Here is a 20,000-nt window from a genome sequence, read left to right on the forward strand (position 1 = left end):
GCCTGCGCGTAACTTTGCTTTCTCTCTACCCTGAATCAGCAAGTGATCGCCTGTTGTAAATAATATGTACAAATGACCATCTACTTCATAAGTTGCATACACAGTTACACTTACAGTCAATATTTCAATGTGCTTTACACTCTAAAGAAAAGCAGGTGTGCACTGCTTTCTAAGCTAAGGCATGAGAGAGACAGGCAGGCTGAAAAGGGAAATCTCTGCTGTTTCCTTGAATAGGGTATGGTAAACATAAAAAAAAAAATAATAATAATAATAAAAAAATAAAATAAAGAAGAAAATCAGTGACCAACAGAGTAAACAGACTCATTAACGTCTACACCTCCCTTTGGACGCAGGATGGAACACTGAGTCAACAGTCTACTTCCTTCCTCAATACCACAGCGGACAACGACATGTGTCTTCTGCATTATTTGTTGCACAGAGGCTGCTCACTGTTTAACCCTAACCTGTGAGGACAGGGGGTGGGGGGTGGTGAGGGAGGTGGTGGTTACAACTGCTTACAAATTGCTCTCAGTCTTGTTGGCCATGACAGTTATTAATTTTCAGGGCTGTCAAAAACAAAACGCCCCAAAAACCAACAACCAAACACTGCACAACACTCAAATCACCCATCATGATCACCACTAGAACACATCAACAAACCATAACTACATCACTGTTAATGTTGTTTTTCTGAAGACAATTCTAGACACTTACTTTTCTATTACTCTGTAACAGTAAACACTCCCAAGATGTAACCCTAATGCAGCAACCTTCCATGCAACACTGTGCAGACCATTCAAAAGAGTGAAAATCGCAACGCACACCGCTATCCCATTCAATTAAAACACAAAAACGAAAGAAGCAACCAAACTGTAACTGTAAACTGTCAACTACAGGGTGGAAACAAAGTGGATTAAAAAAAAAAAAGAAACTGACATCTGTACTTGAATTAAAGGAAAACAGTAACTTTACAGTATCTTAGCAAAGACCCACACATGACTCCGTAACTGAAAAAGGTGATTATCAACACATGACATCAATACTTTGGGGATAGTGTCTGTAAAAGTTCCCCAAGCATCACACTGACATCCTTGGATCAGGAGGAAAGCTGGCTTGATTAAAAAAGACAAGAGACACTGTCACGAGAATCACAGTGAGACAAAGATGGGGTACTGTAAAAGCATGACTCGTAAAGTCCTGTGATATTTACTATCACCGGGAATATAAACTTGTCATTCATTTATCAATGTCCACTGACTGACAAGGAATGAGTAGACCTGAGATAAAAATAAGTCAAGTATGCACTAATTTCAAAACAAGCTTGTTACTCCAATCCCTTGTATTGCTGTAATATACTGTATATAATCCAGTAAATATCGAACAAGCTCATGGATTGTCGTTCACTTCAAACAGTAACTCCTCTGCTCACGTTTTAATCTTTTTACTTCAAATGATATCAGAAAACAGATGCGACAGGTGCAATAGCCGAGTGGTTAAAGCATTGGACTTTCAATCTGAGGGTCCCGGGTTCGAATCACGGTGACGGCGCCCGGTGGGTAAAGGGTGGAGATTTTTACGATCTCCCAGGTCAACATATGTGCAGACCTGCTAGTGCCTGAACCCCCTTAGTGTGTATATGCAAGCAGAAGGTCAAATACGCACGTTAAAGATCCTGTAATCCATGTCAGTGTTCGGTGGGTTATGCACACCCCCGAAAGCGGAGTATGGCTGCCTATATGGTGGGGTAAAAACGGTCATATACGTAAAAGCCCACTCGTGTGCATCAAGTGAACGTGGGAGTTGCAGCCCACGAATGCAGAAGAAGAAAACAGACGGTCGGTTCGATCGTGATATCCATAAAAAACATGATTTTATGATTTTTGTTACATTTCCTATTTCTGTTTCACACCCACATACCACTAGAACTAAAATTTCAGTCAAATCTCAGTTAAGAGAGACATTTATCATGCAACTAACTGCAACAATTGTGATGATATGAATTATCTGAATCTTTTTCTGAGTCTCTTTCTCACATGCATTCTGTCTTTTTTTCTGATAAGTGTTTTGATAACATCAACAATGATACAAATGTATCTCCATGACTTGGCATCATACTCAAAACAAAATTTCATCAGTTTAGTTATTTACCCTTTCAAACTTTTATTGATCTTACTCTAGTACAGTAAAAGTCACATATCCTGCAACAATCTAAAATCTCAGACCAAAAAACCCCAAAGGATTAAAAAAAAAAAAAAAAAAGTTATAAAAAAAATCCCAACACTAATAATAAAATATGAATATTTATTTACATAGTGCCTTTGTGTCAAATCACATAATTTTGCCCGAAGCACTTTGTTACACAATAAGTGAATAACTTCAATAAATAACAGACACAGAACCACAAAACACTGGCCTGATCAGTAGCATTCACATTTCGTAATAACACTTAAGTTCTCGCCCTTATGTCAATCCGGAGCATACAAATGTAGTAACATCACAAGCTCTCACCCTCATGTCTCCTTTTTAAATAATAATAATAATAATGGATACCTATATAGCACACTATCCAGAAATCTGCTCTAGGTGCTTTACAAAAACGCTTGGTTAACATAAAACATTACATCTATGTTACATACGCACACCAAAATATGACCCCCCCCCCCCGCCCCCCCACACACACATGCACACACACACTGCGTACATACATTTTAACAATACATGTGTATCTAACAGCTACCCTAACACACATAGGCAGGCACAAACTTACATAAACGCACGCGCACACAATACACATTCATATACATGCATGTAGTTATGTACACATACATATGTATACATACATAGTCAAGCACAGTTAACGCAAAGGAAGTGGACCTGCCACAACTGAACTCACTGCTGAGGAAAAAGGTGAGTTTTGAGACGAGGTTTAAAAGATGCGAGGGAATCAGAATGACGGAGGTTATCAGGGAGCTTGTTCCACGTTTTTGGCAATGTTGTTTCAGTAAGGACACTCACTGTATTTTGAACCATTGAAAAACACACCAAAGACAACCAAGAGGGCAGAAAAATCTCTTTGATTATCCCCCCCCCCCCCTTTTCTTTGTGAGGGGGGTGGGCGTCTTAAGAGTCAATGCAGTCCCTACATTCATAAGGCAATGAATGATCAGTTAATGCAGTCCCTACATTCATAAGGCAATGAATGATCAGTTTTACCAAGAATCAAGTAACTATCTGCTCAAACATAAACATAAACATTGTGACAATGCAGTCAAATATCATCTGTTGCAATTTACATGGATGCTTCTTTGAGAGTGTGTTGTATTGTTTCAAACACCTGATCAACATGGCTGAAGTCTATTTCAGGCCTGGAGAAATGAAATGTAGACTATACTGCGTCACACTCTTAATCCGAGTGGATACCCGACAGTAGCAATGTCACCATGACTGACCTTTCACACATACAGAATGTCACCGTCTTTAACAATTATCATCTTTAAGTCTCAAAAGCAAAACTGCTCTCACAGTGACCTAAATTTCTACCTAGTTACTGTTCTCTGTGTACTTGTATGTCTATGGTAAATTCCTGCTGAAAAGTGCTGACTGAATCATGCAGACTCCAGGGATGCTTTACTCAGTGTTAGTCTGGCTCGGCTGGTTGACAGTTACAGTCATCAAGTAATCAACAGAGCAGAACTTTACTTCCAAGGGTGATTTACAACTGGCACCCCTGAATACCATCAACATGAGTCAGCAGCAGTGCAGGGTCTCCTCTGGTGGTTGGCCTCAAGGCAACCACCTGACATTGATGGCTAAACTTCTAGCACTAGCAATGGGCTAACAGAATACCTACAGTTGTGTCTGTGTATGTATGGCGGACTGGATGAGCAGACACAGGTGTGTCTGTGTATGGCAGAATGGATGAGCGCACAATCAGGTGTGTATGTGTATGGCAAAATGGATGAGCACACCCACAGGTGTGTATGTGTATGGCAAAATGGATGAGCGCACAATCAGGTGTGTATGTGTATGGCAAAATGGATGAGCACACACAGAGGTGCGTATGTATATGGCACAATAAATGAGCACACCCACAGGTGTGTATAACAGACTGGATGAGCACACACACAGATGTGTATGTGTATGGCAGACTGGAAGAGCAATCAGCAAGCAACATTTTGGACTGGTGGGATAAAACATGTGGCAGCAAAAAAACACAACAAAAAAACACAACAAAAACAAAAAAAACCAAACACCCCCCAAAAAAACAAACAAACAACAACAAACAAACAAACAAAAAAACCCACCATCACATAAAACACAATTTCTCTTTTTTTTCAGATTACAGTCTGTTTTCAATGAAAAATGGTACACTGACTGACTTGCATTTTGACAGAGTTGAACTGATCAGTTCAGAAAGTATTTATCAACATCTATGGAAGGAAGACTGCAGTATGTTCTGCAAGTATGTGCGCATGTGTGTGCATGTGTTTGTGCGTGCAAGCGCATGTGTGTGTGTGTGTGTGTGTGTGCAAGCATGTCTGTCTTGGTACCTAAATGTGATTATCTGAAATAGCTGAATCTATATATGAACTAATTCATATAAGAAAAATAGTATGTAAGGTATTCACATTTACAATTATAGCTGATTTCCAAATAATTAATCTTTATTTGTTTTAAGCCATATAAATATCTTTTAAAATTCTAATTCACTTTTAAAGGACACCTTCCAACACTATTTTCATTCACTTATAAATGTTTTAACACCCAATCACCAATGAAGCACACAGGATCAGAGAATGGGCCTTGATGAAAAGAAAAACGGCCACCATGACTGCACCGATAGCTATATATATATATATATATATATATTATATAAGCCAAGGGGTATACCTGTACCACCGGCCCTTCAAGAGGCATCTGCTGGAGAACCACCACAGGTGCCTGCCTGCCTGCTCGGCTGGGCAAGGAACACCTACAGGAACTAGAGAAGACGGGATGAGGGCGAGGAACGTGGCGAGGTGGAAGGAATCGTCACTATGAACAAGTACGCCTGCATGTGCTCCTTCCTTGCACGTCGGACTGAGCTGAAGGAATGCAATGGTCAAACAGTCCGCCCGTGTGTCCGAATTCCTTCTGCTCGTGTGGACTCCACTCTCCGCTCTGCCCACCCTTCCCCCCTCAGCATACACACACGCACGCACGCACGTGAATGTCCCCAGCGTCACCAAGGCCCTTCTCCCCGCGTGTACGTGTGTGTGTGTGTGTAGTGTGTGTGTGTGTTTCGTGTTCGTGCGCGCGCGTCAGTTTGGCATGCGTGTGTGCGCGCTCTCGGCGGCCTGTTTTCCCAACACCCACTCCCCAGCTTGACGTAAGCCTCCTCTCTCTCTCTCTCTCTCTGTCACGCGCTCTCTCCCTTTCCCCACCCCTCTCCCCACCATCCACTTCACCCCACCACACCCTCTCCCCGGTGGCTGAGCCCTTCTTCATACAACACACCGCCCCACCACCACACCCCCCTCCACACACACACACACACACACCGGCCCCCTCCCTCCCTTTATGCAAACTTCTCCGTGAGAGAGCCCAGATCGCCGCCTCAGGAAAAAGACGTGCAATGTTCGCGCACTGATAACCTAGGTATGGTGACAAGGGTATACAATAGATAGGCTCTGTGCGTGCGTGTGTGTACGTGTGTATGTGTGCGTGTGCGTGCGTGCCGGTTCTCCTCAGTACTGTCGTACACGGTTGTGTGGGTTTTGAGGAGGTACACTGGATGTAGGCCAAACGGCTTCATACATACATTACCAGCCATGAATGCAAGTACAACACGCGCATGCAAATCGAGCACTGACGAGGCTCATGTTCTTCAAAACATCTGCTGCGTTTTTGAGGGAGAAACTATGTGATTGCTGCTGGCAGCGCTACGAACCACCACTCAAATGAAACTGCTTCATTCAAATAAGGCAATTTGAAAATAAAAAGTATTTCGGTGTGTGTGTGTGTGTGTGTGTGTGTGTGTGTATAAGAGGGGTGTGGGTGGTGACCTTAGCCGATGGGGGAGGGGGTGGGGAAGGTAGTGGGTATGGAGATGTTTGGTAAGAAACGAGAAAGTACTTGCACATGAATAGTTACGATAAATTTCTTTCATGGTCCAGTTCCTGACAGTTTTGCAGCAAAAACGCTCAAAGGAAACTGGTAATGACAGCGACAATCAGGGAGGGACTTTGTTGTTGAAACTGAAATTTTGAACTGGATGTGATTCTTGAACTGAATGTGATTCTTCTTTCAATAATATTTTTCTTGAGGGTCAAATCCATTAAAAGTTTTCTATCCCTGACACTTTCTCAGCCCCACGTTTCACTGTGTAGTTGCTAAGATCCTGATATAAACTTAAAGAAGTAATGGAGTGACAGATACTGGCCAAGATGCTTATTAATTAAAAAAACAAAAAAAACAAACCCACATAACAAAACAACACCCCCCCCCCCCCCCACTTCAGTACAGTTTCAGTTCCTCACAGAGGTGACACTGCAATTCGGACAATTCCATATACGCAGCACCACATCTGCAATGCAGATGCCTGACTACAGCAGCCGAACTCAATGCGCTTAGGCCTTGTGAGTGCATACACATGTACTTGTGTACCTAACACAACAGAGTGTATTTCTTATAAAGAAATCAGATAACAACACTTATGTTGTCATGGGTGTGTGCTGCACATGCAACCTTGGTTGAAGTTAACATCTCATCTAAATAACCAGATACTCAGTCAATATTTTCCAGTAAAATCTGGGAGAACGGGCGAGGCTGGGATTCAAACCCTGACCCTCATGGACACTGCTTTGACAGATAAGTGTCTTACCATTCTGCCACGTTCCCCAAAAAGTGCAACTGGTAGTTCTACTGCTGCCCAGCCATAACAGGTGTTTTCGACCTGCTTGCACATACTTTACATTTACTGCACCCACACCTGACCGACCCAGAATAAGATATTCATTTCACAAGGATTCATACTGCGTAGTGCTGCACACAGACTGCGTGCATCAACTGGTTTGAGAGACACTGGCTCTTGAGTGGGAACACTTCCGTTAATAATATCTGTCAGTGTTAACAAGCACACTTTACTAACACACTGTCACATGTGTATACTTGTTGGCTCTGCCTGCAGTACTTCAAGCTGTGTGAAACTAACTTTATTACCACTATCACAACCATCTTTTCCCATGATCTTCCATAATGAAGATTGGTTTTGTTTTTTTTCCCCTCTGGACACGTCACAAAGTTTTCTATTTGTTAAAGTCTGTTCGGAGGCTGACCAGAGTGGGGAAACATATACTATATTCAACTGTGATCTGACTGGGTTTGAATCCACTAGCTGCCATCAAAAGGTTAAACCAAATGAACGTTTTACCCCCGAAAGCGGAGTATGGCTGCCCACATGGTGGGGTAAAAAACAGTCATACACGTAAAAGCCCTCTCATGTACATATGAGTGAACAAGGGAGTTGCAGCCCATGAAGGCGGCAGCAGCAGCAGAACGTTAAAGGTCCCACAGCCTATCACAGCCATTGGCTACTGTTCCTAGGAATCGGAACTGGAAGGCAAGGCCCAATCTCTTCTTCCACTGCTTTTAACCTTCCACAGCCAAAGACAGGCACCCATTCAAACCAGGAACACTGGATCCCATGTCCAATGCCTTACCGATTCTGCCACAGTACCTCCATAGAGCTGTCATCAGTCTGCAATGCTAACCACTTGAATCACCACAACAGGCAGCTGGTTACTGGCATATAGATCCTACCGACCCACTTCATTATTCCATATGAAAATGTTTGGCATGGGCTGACACCAATGTACCATTTTTCATTCACTGACTTTCAATGAATGAACCACTTTATTTTTCCAAAGCATGTGGAGTGATGGCCTAGAGGTAACACATCCGCCTAGGAAGCGAGAGAATCTGAGCGCACTGGTTCAAATCCCGGCACAGTCGCCAGTATTTTCTCCCCCTACACTAGACTTTGAGTGGTGGTCTGGATGCTAGTCATTCAGATGAGATGATAAGCCGAGGTCCTGTATGCAGCATGCACTTAGCGCATGTAAAAGAGCCCACAACAAAAAAAGGGTTGTCCCTGGCAAAATTCTGTAGAAAAACACACTTTGAAAGGAAAACAGATTTAAAAACAAACAAAAAAACCCAAACAACAACTGCAGGCAGGGGGGAAAAAAAAGGGTGGCACTCTCAGTGTAGCGACACGCTCTCCCTGGGGAGAGCAGCCCGGATTTCACTCAGAGAAATCTGTTGTGACAAACAAGAGTAATACAATACATACAATCTGAACATATTTGGCATGGGCTGACACCAGTCATTTACTGACTTTCAGTATTCTGCTTTAGACACCACATCTGTGATGGGGATAAGGAGGGCGTGAACTCAACAACTATGAGGCAACAGGAGGTACTAAAACGATGAAAAATTGCATAAAATCTAAATAACCAATACCATGCACCCATGATGTAAATGTGGGCATGTTTATTCATGAACTGGCCAGTCAACATCAAATAATATTGATCAGCTGCCTAACCTAAAAATCTGATCTCAACAAATCATCAGTCTTTTGTTGCCTGGGCTGAATTGTAATCTTGCATTAAGTCATGGATGACTGAATGTTTGCATATGATCTTTTTTTTTCAAAATGTAGAGCGATACAGATTATGTTTGGAAACTTTTTCGGCTTCAATGGCAAGGGCAAACTTCTGGCTTTAATATATAGGCCCTCCAGCTGATGTGACTGTTCATGTTGTGGACATCTGCTATGGTTATTGACAGGTTTTTAATATTCAAACATGTATAATGCTACATTTCACAGCAAGCTAAGCTATGACACTGACCACAAAAATAAGTACTGGAAAAGCACACAAAAAGAAACAAAATAAAGACAAATATGATGCTTAAAAAACAAAAACAAAAGTAACCCCCCCCCCCCCTAAAAAAAAACCCACACCCCAAAAACCAGACTGGTGTTCATGGCACTCACTGAAGATGCTCATAAATAAAATTTCCAGTGCGCACTGTCAAATATCACATGTTTTGCAGTCTATTTCTGTAGATCCAAATTATCAGATGAAGGCATTCATTACATATACTTTCACATTATTCTGGGTAGTTTTCTTGCTTTTGAAAGTTTATATGTTAAAAAACAAACAAACAAACAAAAAAACAGTGACTAACAGAAGCCCAATGACAAACCATGGAAGGCAGTATAAAACCAGGGCAGACAATGAGGCATCAGGTACAAAAACACATGAGACTGGCAGGTTCAATATCCTGTAGCTAAATACAGCCCTTGTCAAGTATGTCTATGATGCACACTTTACCTGAGACAGTTTCAACTTTATTGTCAGAGCTATTTTTGTCACTGTACTTCAGGTGCAGAGCAAAACTTCACCGCACTGAATAAGTTAATCGCACTGAAGTGCCAGGGATGGGGTGCACGAGTGATCTCATCAGTGCTGTCTTTTTTTTCACTTTTTTTTTTATTTTTTATTTTTTTTTTTTTAGCTGCCCCAATCTGCACTATTCCACTGGCATCACCCCTACACTGCTCATTCTGAGACCCCCAAACATGGCAATACCCAGGTTCGTCTGTCACAGTCCAAGCATCGGCAGTCCACAGGGAACCATCAATATTAGGTCGCCAGAGACCACATACCAGAGGAGACCTGGCACTGCTGCTGAGTCATTTTTGTGGTGTTCAGCAGTGCCTGTTCTGATTTAAAGTACTAAGGACACCACCTGCTGAGCCCCTGACTGACGACAATAATGCCATATTGCAAAGCCAGACTGAGTGAGTGTTCCCCCCAGAGTGGAGACCGCCACCATATCCCTGCAAAAACAGTCCACCATGAATCTGCCGACACTGAAGACCGTGACAAGACTTAAGTTTGCTAAGTGTTCAGAATTATCCTAAGTCTATGAAATAAGCGTACACTTGGGAAAATCATTTATGTTAAGCAAAGTGTTGCTAAGATGGATTATGCAGCCGAGCCCTGGCTCACTGCTCACTTGCTGAAAAAAGAGAGAGAGAAAAAGAAAGGAACGAATAAAAGACAATTTGGGCCAATGTCCAACAATACTATTACTATGAATCACTATCGTCAATACTGCACTCAGTATAAAACATATTTCAAGCAAACAGTGTTGGAATTTTCTTGCTGCAGTGGACATCTTCAAGACCGGATTATTTTCTCTTCCAAACAGATCAATAAAACCAAGTCCTGTCTACCCCATGACATCTCAATGCCTTATTGTTTACCTTGCATGAGTGTGCATGCATGTGTGCATGCATGTGTAGGTGCTTGCCTTAGTTTTTCCACATCATCAGTTTTCAAAGAACTCCAAAGACTCTTCCCAGTAACATGGTCACTTGGAGGAGCTAGCACACAGAAGAAGGAACCAATTAATCAGTTCACAGGGTCAGAAAGGGTCCATGAAGGACTTCAAGGAGTGAAGCTGTGCAGAGCAGCAGTCATCACCTTCAGATTCCATTAACCAATCACAAACAAGCTCATCTGACCTTCAGACCTCTTTAACCAATCACAAACAAGCTCAGCTGGTGTGGACCAGACATGCCACATGTGCTCAAAACACAACAGAACCTTGTTCCATTCCACAATCAGTCCACATTCTGTCTCTTCACTGACACTCCTGATTCTGTAGAACCAGACACATAAGACTAGGGCACAGCAGAAGCCTTCAATTTAAATATCCAACATCAAACAAGCACAGTCGCTTTTGTTCCTGTAAACTCACAAATTTTACGCCAAGGCTACTTCTTCCATTCCTTGAGTTTTCACGCAGGTCAGTAAAGGGACAGAGTAATGATGACAGAATCTGTCCCTGTGCAGTTTCTTCACACTACAGTACCTTCCATGTACTGTTTGTCTGATGTGGTGAAGGACGCATAGCAACAGCAACAGATAAGGAATGTGCAAAGACACTGTCAAATTAAGATTTGACAATGTATTTTGGTTAGACTTTGTTTAGCAAGCTATTCATACAGTACAGGAATACATAGTCATACAGTTTAAAGAAAAGAAACATTATTCTCTAAAGTCCTTCCTGCCTCAATGCAATTTATTATCTATTTTCATTCTAAACAAGCACAGCAAACTTCAAACCTACAGCATACAACTTCAACCATTTCAAACTAATGTTGCTGAGCACTTACCACCAACTTGCACATAGGTAAATAAAACTTAAAAGATACAGGCAACAAAGCCAGAAGCTCCCTTGAAAAGCACTACTGATTCAATGTATGGTCATAATCCATACTGAAAGTTTAAGAATAAGTGGGGTACCATTTGGAAACATTTCAGGCAGTCACTTTCACTTACGAATTCATGTGGATATGACAGAATAATCTAATATATATATATATATATATTTTTTTTTTTTTTTTTTAAACAGAACAGTAAAGACCTTGATACAAATTTCATGAAGCATCTCACCAGGTTTTAATGCCAAGGCATGTCACACCACACTCTTTTCTTTGTAGGTTGTGAGTATCATCTACCATCCCTGGGTGCCTGGTTTGCTTACATTCAATGTCCAAACTCAAAACCAGAATGTTGCAAGTTTGAATGTTAGACACCCAACAAAAAACACACAAAAAAACTGGCATTTTGCTGCTCAGTTGATGCTGTTCTGGTACAGTGGAAGCATCAGTCTAGTTAGAAAGGTCCCCATCCTCTAGTGGCAGTATTACTTGTTAAAAGGGGAGAAGGCCCCTTGTTATATTCCCTGTGATGAGCCTCTCACTGTGAAACACAGGCTTTTTGACTGCAGAGATTCTGTATGATGTCAGACACAGACATTACATGGCAGATAAAGTGTAAAGACTGATGCAGTTTTTATTGACTCACTTGTGTAAACAAAGTGAGTCTATGTTTTAACCCGGTGTTCGGTTGTCTCTGTGTGTGTGTGTGTGTGTGTGTCCGTGTGTCTGTGTGTCCGTGGTAAACTTTAACACTGACATTTTCTCTGCAAATACTTTGTCAGTTGACACCAAATTTGGCATAAAAATAGGAAAAATTCAGTTCTTTCCAGTCATCTTGTTTAAAACAATATTGCACCTCTGGGATGGGCACAAAAAATAAAAAAAAGAAGCCTAATTATATGCAAACTGCATTTACTGTTATATTTATATTTTTTGTATTCTCTAAACTTGGCACTTTGACCTCTTATTCTGACACAACAACAAGAGGAGTCATTATTATCATTTTCTGTTCAAACAGGAACTTCTTTTGCTAAGCATGGAATTTTTATTTATTTTGCAAACGTTTTGGTGCAGATAGTAAAAAAAGGAAATTACTCTGTAATTAATGCTAGGGGACTTAATTTATCACAAGTGAGTCTTGAAGGCCTTGCCTCTCTTGTACTTTTTTTTTTACCCTTGACAGGAAGTAAATGCTAATGTGAAGATAGCCTTGATATGGCATTGGTGGTTGGCAAGGCTCTAAGTCTGAGCACCATAATTTGAATTTGATTAGACAGCTAACCATCATCTAGTGTTAGCTCCCCTTCCTCTGATGGTGTCAAACTTGTGTTATATAGGTCCCCTTACCCCACTTTCATGAGATTAAATTCCCATTGGCCGTTATTATTACAAGTGATGAGTGTTGATGTTAAACGAGAAAGTAAGAAATCAACCAAACTGAAATCTCTGTGGTACTTGTCTGTTAACTTTCTTAATGGTTAGATTAAACTTTATTTCATTTTGTTGTATCATTTCTTTTAAGAATGATCACACACGTTTACACATGTACATGTTAATAAGTGTATGATTTTATAATTATGTACGTGAAAATGTGGATTTATATGTGTAGTTTCTTCTTTTTTTTCTATATACTTTGTAAAATTCATTTTGCGTATTCTATTATTACTTTCTTTTAATAATTTTGATATACCCTTGGGGTTTTTGTTTTTGTTTTCTCCTTTTGTGTGTGTGTGTGTGTGTGTGTGTTTGGGGTGTTTTTGGGTTGTGTGTTTTCTATCATAAAAATGAAAATTTTTATTTAAAACATATCAAAATGAAAAAAAAAAAGAAAGAAAAAAAGAAGAAAAAAAAAGAAAAAAAAAAGAATGGTCATCCTTTTTTCACAGTCTCTAATTCTAAACATTTAGTAAATGTATGCATGTAGTTGTTTTTCACCCCATTAACTGGGTAGTCTATTCTTGCACAATGTAGTTAATCGAAATCAGTGAAATCTTTCATGTAAGTGAATAAATAAATATATATATATATAAAGGTGAATACTTAAAAGAATAATTTCTCGGAGTTCACTGAGCGGTATAAAAGTTGTACAAGCTTACTGCAGGTCCTAATATTACATGGTTTAGAAAGCAGTCTGAATACTAAAAGTGGTGGGGGGTTGGGGAGCCGGGGGGGGGGGGGGGGGGGGGAGAAACGAAAGGAGATCTATGCTAACATAGACTTCGCATCAAAGACTACATAATTACACAGCACATACAACACATGGCCAGTCAATACTAAATGCTAGCACCGAAGGTACGATGGTAAAAACGGTTGAGTGAGGTAGTAAGTAAGCGAGGGTGGAGTGGGGGGCAGAAGAGGAGGTGGTGTGTGGATGGGTGGGGGAAATGGGGGAGGGGGGAAGACACTGGTAGCACGGGAGCTTGGTGATCGCAGAGGAAAAGGACCGGCTAGTAGGCGACAGTCGCATGGTAAAAGCGCGCTGGTGCTCGTCCCACGTCGAGTCACCCACAGGAATGCGAGTTTGTGTGCGTTATCTTCGGCCCTGACCTGCTCCGCACGTTCACTCTAATGCACGCTACTCGGTCGCTTGAAACTGTCTGCCCAAACTGGCTGCTCGCTTCTTGTCGCGCTCACTACCCACCCTCACCACGCCCCCTTCTCCCTTCCCCTTTCAAAACTTGGCGGAGACCCAACGCGCAAGTGACGTGCTCGTGCTCTTAACTTTCGACTTGAGACATTCTTCAGGCAAAAAATCCAACACTAATGTTCAAACATAGACCATTCCTCCCGACTTCTTCACCGAATAAAAGGCATTCATGAAATAGGTCTCAACGCACACAGGTTTCCAACACGTCACGAGCGCACGCGTAATGATGTGCATGCATGCGAAAATAGTTTACGCCCAATACGTACCAGCACACTCAAACAAAAATCGAAAACCGGTATTAAATTACTCACTGTGTACATGTAGTAGCTTTGTCTGCTTCCGTCTCGACATCTTTAAGTTGTCTGATGGTCGATCACGTTGATTTTGTTTGTAAACACGCCGTCAAATAAGATTGAAATGTGCCCCAGCGCAGTTGTCCCCTCTCCACGGCTTCCATGTTGCACGGGAATTGTGGGAACGTTGCACGTGTGTGCGTGGGGAAGTTCCAAGCATATCCGCGTGCAACGAAATCGAGTGTGCTAAGCTTTAGCCTTTTTGAAAATTCAGCTTCACAGCAACGTCCTGAAGCTTAATTTTGGAAATGGATGGACAAGGAGAGACCATGGGGTAAGATTATCAGCTTAATGTTCTTATTCTGAGTCTATTTCCGGTCTAAAAGAGAAACAGTTCGTCAACACAGAACTTTCTGATTCCGAACATGTGGGCTTTTTCGAGAACACGGCATGAAGGAAGAGCAGTCAATGATGCGGAAGCAAACTAAAATATATCTTTTATTTGACTTACTGCTGAAAACGGTGTATTTCACACAAAACCGAAGATTACAAATTTAAATTGTTGAATATCAACATATTCTGGAACAAAATACATTGACAGATTGATGAAAGAAGCCAAAGGATGATGAAATAAACTTGAATGGAAACGTGACATAAGAATTAGCATTTGATCAGTGTATTTGTGTACATAGCTTGATTACTTTGTGCCACTGACCAGCACAAAAGTTACATTCAACGAATGACCGCATCGGAAGTAATTTCAGTTGCATGAACTGATGTTTGAAGTGACAAACGAATCGCCCGTCTGTTCGTCTGCACTCAAAGTACCCCCCCCCCCTCCCCCCGAGGCCAAACTATTAAAAAAAAAAAAAAAAAAAAAAAATCTACCCCCATTTCTGTTTCAGGGGGTGGGTGGGAGCTGCATCAGTTGTGGGTCTGGGCACAGCACTGAGCTGTGTTTTTGGCTGTCTCCATGGAGTGGCTTGCTAAAAGCTCTGGAAGCGGTGACACTTCCTCAGTTCCTGCAATTTTGTTTCGGACCCTCTCTTTGGCTTCAGTATCGTTACACCATCAAATGATTAGATATGTGTCACTGGTTGGTAATGGGCAGTATATAAATGTATGTGATGGCCTTGCAGACACCCTGACTGGTTGGTGAAGATCTCAGATTCAGTTCCCTCAAAAAATGGGATTTTTACTACCACTTTCACAAGATCTTGTGTGGTGGTCTGGATGCTTGTCATTCAGTCAGATTATTTAATATATATATGTGTTTTTTGTGTGTGTGGTTTTTTTTTTTGGTTTTTTTTGGGGATCCCTGATGCACCATGCAGTTGTCAATGACTGGGGTACTTAGCTTGCAGCAACAAGAGTTGTTGCCCCTGAAGTAGCAGAATACTGTTGAAAAATCCACATTGATGGGTAAAGTTCTGGAAAACTAATTTATATATATGTAAGACAGCAGTGCATACATTTAATGTGATACAGACAGATAAAAAGGTTGCACAAAATTAGGGTGACACTTCCTCCCATGGGAGACTAACCTAAATTTCACATGCAGAGAAAACTGTTGGGAGAAGAGCAATAATGTGATGTACAAAACAACAGTGGAATGCAATAGTGCATACAATGCAAACATATCAGCCTTGGGTATTTAACAATGAAACAGAAGTGTCAGGAAGAAAACTGAGTTTCTCTGTCACTATTGTGAGTTTGTGTACTGTTATTGTGTGTGACTAGTGTGTGCATGTGCTGGTCTGTGTGTGCTTGTGTGTGTATGTGTGCTGGTATGTCTGTGTGTACACATATATATGGAAACAGCTGTTCAGTTGTCATTGTATTATTTTAATACAAAGAAACATAATTTGTGAAATCAGATGAACTGGAGCAGATAATGTAGATTACTCACCATGATAGAAACATTCATGTTTCTGGTCCAAATTTGGTTACCATATTATCAGCAAGGCTAGTTCCCAGTTCTGTTGAGGTAAAATCACTTGAACTGGACCTATAAACCTGTGCATTTGCAATGAGTTCACAGTTTGAATCACACTCATTTATAGTGCCAGTGGCCAGGGTTGTTTTTTTTTTTTTTATGTCTTTTGGCATTGGAGGATTGGGTGGTTTTGGGGTAATAGCAGTCGACTCTCCCCTAAACGCCCACCTGGCCATCCATTGTCTTTGGGATTTGGTTTTTTTTTTCTTGTTGGGAATTGAACTTGTGTCCTCCCAGCTGTCAGTCCATGATGCTAACCACTTCACCACAGCGGCTGTTTGGGATTTGGGATTATGTCACTGGAATGTATGGCAAGGCAGCAAAATGCAAATAAATAATTTATTTTAAAAAAAGAAGAAAAAAAAGAAAAGAAAAGCAATGACAGTGTTCTCCTGCACCTCACTTCACTTCAGTTTTTTAATTGAACAATCCTGATGTGTGTTTTTGTTGGGGTTTTTTGTTTTTTGTTTTTGCTGTTGTTTTGGTGTTTTTTTTGTTGTTGTTACAGACAGTAAGTGGGTCAGTGTATGAAGATCATTGTCATGTCACTTATGCTGTGAGCATATATTGCTAGTGCAGTAGTTCAGTCATTCAAGGAGGCATCACTACATTCGGACAGTTCCTTATTATACGCTACACCACACATGCTAAACAGATACTGACCAGCAGCATAACCCAACATTCTTTGTCATTCTTTCAGAGAGATTAAAAAAAAAATTTAAAAAAAGTAAAAAAAAAAGTAAATACATTGGGTCCTTCACAAGTTGTCAGGTCCGTGGTTTGGGGGCATTCAGAAACTGTGGATGTACAATGATAAGATTTTTAAATTAATAAGTATTGGAACAGATACTGTATGAAAAAAGGACACTTTTGGTTTAAAGTTGAAAACTTGTTCTTGTGGTGCTGGTAGCTAGGACTGTTTTTTCAAAGGGTTAAATCATTAATCAAGGCACTCGGAGAGTGGCTTTAGAATGATACATATGATTAGTAATTTGCTGTCTCTGTTGGGTTTTTTTTTATTTTGCATTTGGTTGAGTTCATGATTAACTCATGTGATTTGATAATAATGATGTATTTATCATAAATTCTAATTAACTGTCAGCATTGTATGTAACTTAGGGATTATGGATTGATCAGCTGGAATTGAGGAAAGGAAAATTAATTGAATCTTGGTAACGGCGCCTGGTGGGTAAAGGGTAGAGACTTTTCCAATCTCCCAGGTCAACTTATGTGCAGACCTGCTAATGCCTGAACCCCCTTCATGTGTATACGCAAGCAGAAAGCAGAAGATAAATATGCACGTTAAAGATCCTGCAATCGATGTCAGCATTCGGTGGATTATGGGAACAAGAAGATACCCAGCATGCATACCCATGAAAGCAGAGTATGGCTGCCTACATGGCAAGGTAAAAAAAAAAAAAAAAAAAAAACCAAGAGAGGCAAGGCCTTCAAGACTCACTTGTGATACACTTAAAAAAAAAAAAAATCCAAGCTTTTTATGTATTGAGTATAATTTCAAAATGTAATGTTTAAGATGAGAAAGATCAGTTTAAAGCAAATTAAGTCCTATATCATTTATTACAGAGTAATTTCCCTTTTTTACTTTCTGCACCAAAAATGTTTGCAAATTAAATAAAACTTCCATGCTCAGCAAAAGAAGTTCCTGTTTGAACAGAAAATGATAATAATGACTGCTCTTGTTGTTGGGTCAGAATATCATATTGAAGTGCCAAGTTTAGAGAATACAAAAAATATAAATATAACAGTAAATGCAGTTTGCATATAATTAGGCTTCTTTTTTTTATTTTTTTGTGCCCATCCCAGAGGTGCAATATTGTTTTAAACAAGATGACTGGAAAGAACTGAATTTTTCCTATTTTTATGCCTAATTTGGTGTCAACTGACAAAGTATTTGCAGAGAAAATGTCAGTGTTAAAGTTTACCACGGACACACACACACACACACACACACACACACACACACAGACAACCGAACACCGGGTGAAAACATGGACTCACTTTGTTTATACAAGTGAGTCAAAAACCAGTCATACACGTAAAAGCCCACTCATAAACATGTGAGTGAATGTGGGAGTTGCATCCTACAAATGCAGGAGGAGGATCATTGGGTATTGGACTGTGAATGGATGGAGAGATTGGCTTGTTATTCTCAATTGTTCTGAAAACAAAAGAAGCAACAAACTATCAAAGACGCGTGCATGCGCGCGCGTGCGCACACGCACACACACACACGCACGCACGCACGCACGCACACACGCACACACTCAGAAACAAAGCAAAAACACACAGACGCACACACTTACTTACTGTAAGATGATGAAATCAACATTCTTCAACTGTGAACAAATAAAGATCTGGGAAAGGAGAAAGGAGGGATTCATGCATGAAAACGGAAACTTTCGTTGAAGGTACCACCGTGGTCACCCATCCGTTCATTTGCACTCAAGGTTTTGTGTCATTTCAACTCGTGTGTTATCCCAAAGCACGCCACAACTGTGACACTGTGCTATCCTCAGTACTGTGCAGTCTTCTTCTTCTTCTGCGTTCACTCGAATGCAACGAGTGGGCTTTTACATGTATGACCGTTTTTACCCCGCCATGTAGGCAGCCATACTCTGTTTTTGGGGGTGTGCATGCTGGGTATGTTCATGTTTCCGTAACCCACCGAACGCTGACATGGATTACAGGATCTTTAACATGCGTATTTGATCTTCTGCTTGCATATACACACGAAGGGGGTTCAGGCACTAGCAGGTCTGCACATATGTTGACCTGGGAGATCGTAAAAATCTCCACCCTTTACCCACCAGGCGCCGTCACCGTGATTCGAACCCGGGACCCTCAGATTGACAGTCCAACGCTTTAACCACTTGGCTATTGCGCCCGTCACTATGCAGTCAATTCACTGCATGTTTTATCATGTGGAAAAAAGGTGTTTCCTTCGATTTCATCATTGAGGAAGGGAATGGGGAGTGTCCTGTAGAAGTCGCAGTAGGGTTGTGGCTGAGAGTGACATCAATACTAGGTACACAGAGTGTGCAGGAAGGAAGCAGCAGACTGTGAAACAAGGTTGGCGGCAAAGTTGTGCTGTTGTTGTTGTTTTTGTGTGGTGGCATTGCTGCTGGTATAGTTTCATTTCAAAAAGTGGGCGGTTTTTTTGTTACTTATTTTTTATTTTTTTTTATTTTACCATTTTAATCAAGCAGTTAGACTGGTAGACTTGAGCTGCATTTTGTTTTGTGCTAGTTGCTTTTTTTGTGGAGGCCTTTTTGATGATGTTTTTGTTTGTTTTTTGGGGGGTTTTTTTTGTTTGTTTTTTTTGGTTTATTCTTTGTTATTTTTTTGTTTGTTTGTTGGTTTTACCGGTTGATCTTTGGTATCAGCATAAGCACCTGCTTACACATGCACACACACTCGCACACACACACACACACACACACACACTCGCTCAGACAAACGCACGCGCGCGCGCGCACACACACACACACACACACACACACACATTCACACTCAAAAACAAAGCAAAAACATACACACACACACACACACACACACACACTTACTAACTGTAAGATGATGAAATCAATATTCTACAACTCTGAACGAATAAAGATCTTAGAAAGGAGAAAGGAGGGATTCATGCATGAAAACGGAAACTTTTGTTGAAGGTACCACCGTGGTCACCCATCCGTTTATTTGCACTCAAGGTTTTGTGTCATTTCAACTCGTGTGTTATCCCAAAGCACGCCACAACTGTGACACTGT

The 20,000-nt window shown here is 40.9% G+C and overlaps 2 protein-coding genes across 4 annotated transcripts in view; one reads left to right on the top strand and one right to left on the bottom strand.

Annotated features, from left to right (window-relative positions):
* The window catches only part of LOC143290456 (uncharacterized), a 52,963-nt gene extending 38,598 nt beyond the window's left edge, over nt 1-14,365 (bottom strand). For all 3 annotated transcript variants that reach the window (XM_076599901.1, XM_076599900.1, XM_076599899.1), the window contains exon 1: nt 14,237-14,365. In XM_076599901.1, coding sequence (XP_076456016.1) covers nt 14,237-14,276 — 40 coding nt within the window. In that variant the 5' untranslated portion in view covers nt 14,277-14,365. The remainder of the gene's footprint in view (nt 1-14,236) is intronic.
* A 27-nt stretch (nt 14,366-14,392) lies between these two features.
* LOC143290457 (aspartate--tRNA ligase, cytoplasmic-like) overlaps nt 14,393-20,000 on the top strand; it is a 52,283-nt gene continuing 46,675 nt past the window's right edge. Inside the window, exon 1 of the mRNA XM_076599902.1 lies at nt 14,393-14,552. Coding sequence (XP_076456017.1) covers nt 14,527-14,552 — 26 coding nt within the window. The 5' untranslated portion in view covers nt 14,393-14,526. The remainder of the gene's footprint in view (nt 14,553-20,000) is intronic.

Source organism: Babylonia areolata, chromosome 15, assembly GCF_041734735.1.
Source record: "Babylonia areolata isolate BAREFJ2019XMU chromosome 15, ASM4173473v1, whole genome shotgun sequence".
Lineage (NCBI taxonomy): Eukaryota > Metazoa > Mollusca > Gastropoda > Neogastropoda > Buccinidae > Babylonia > Babylonia areolata.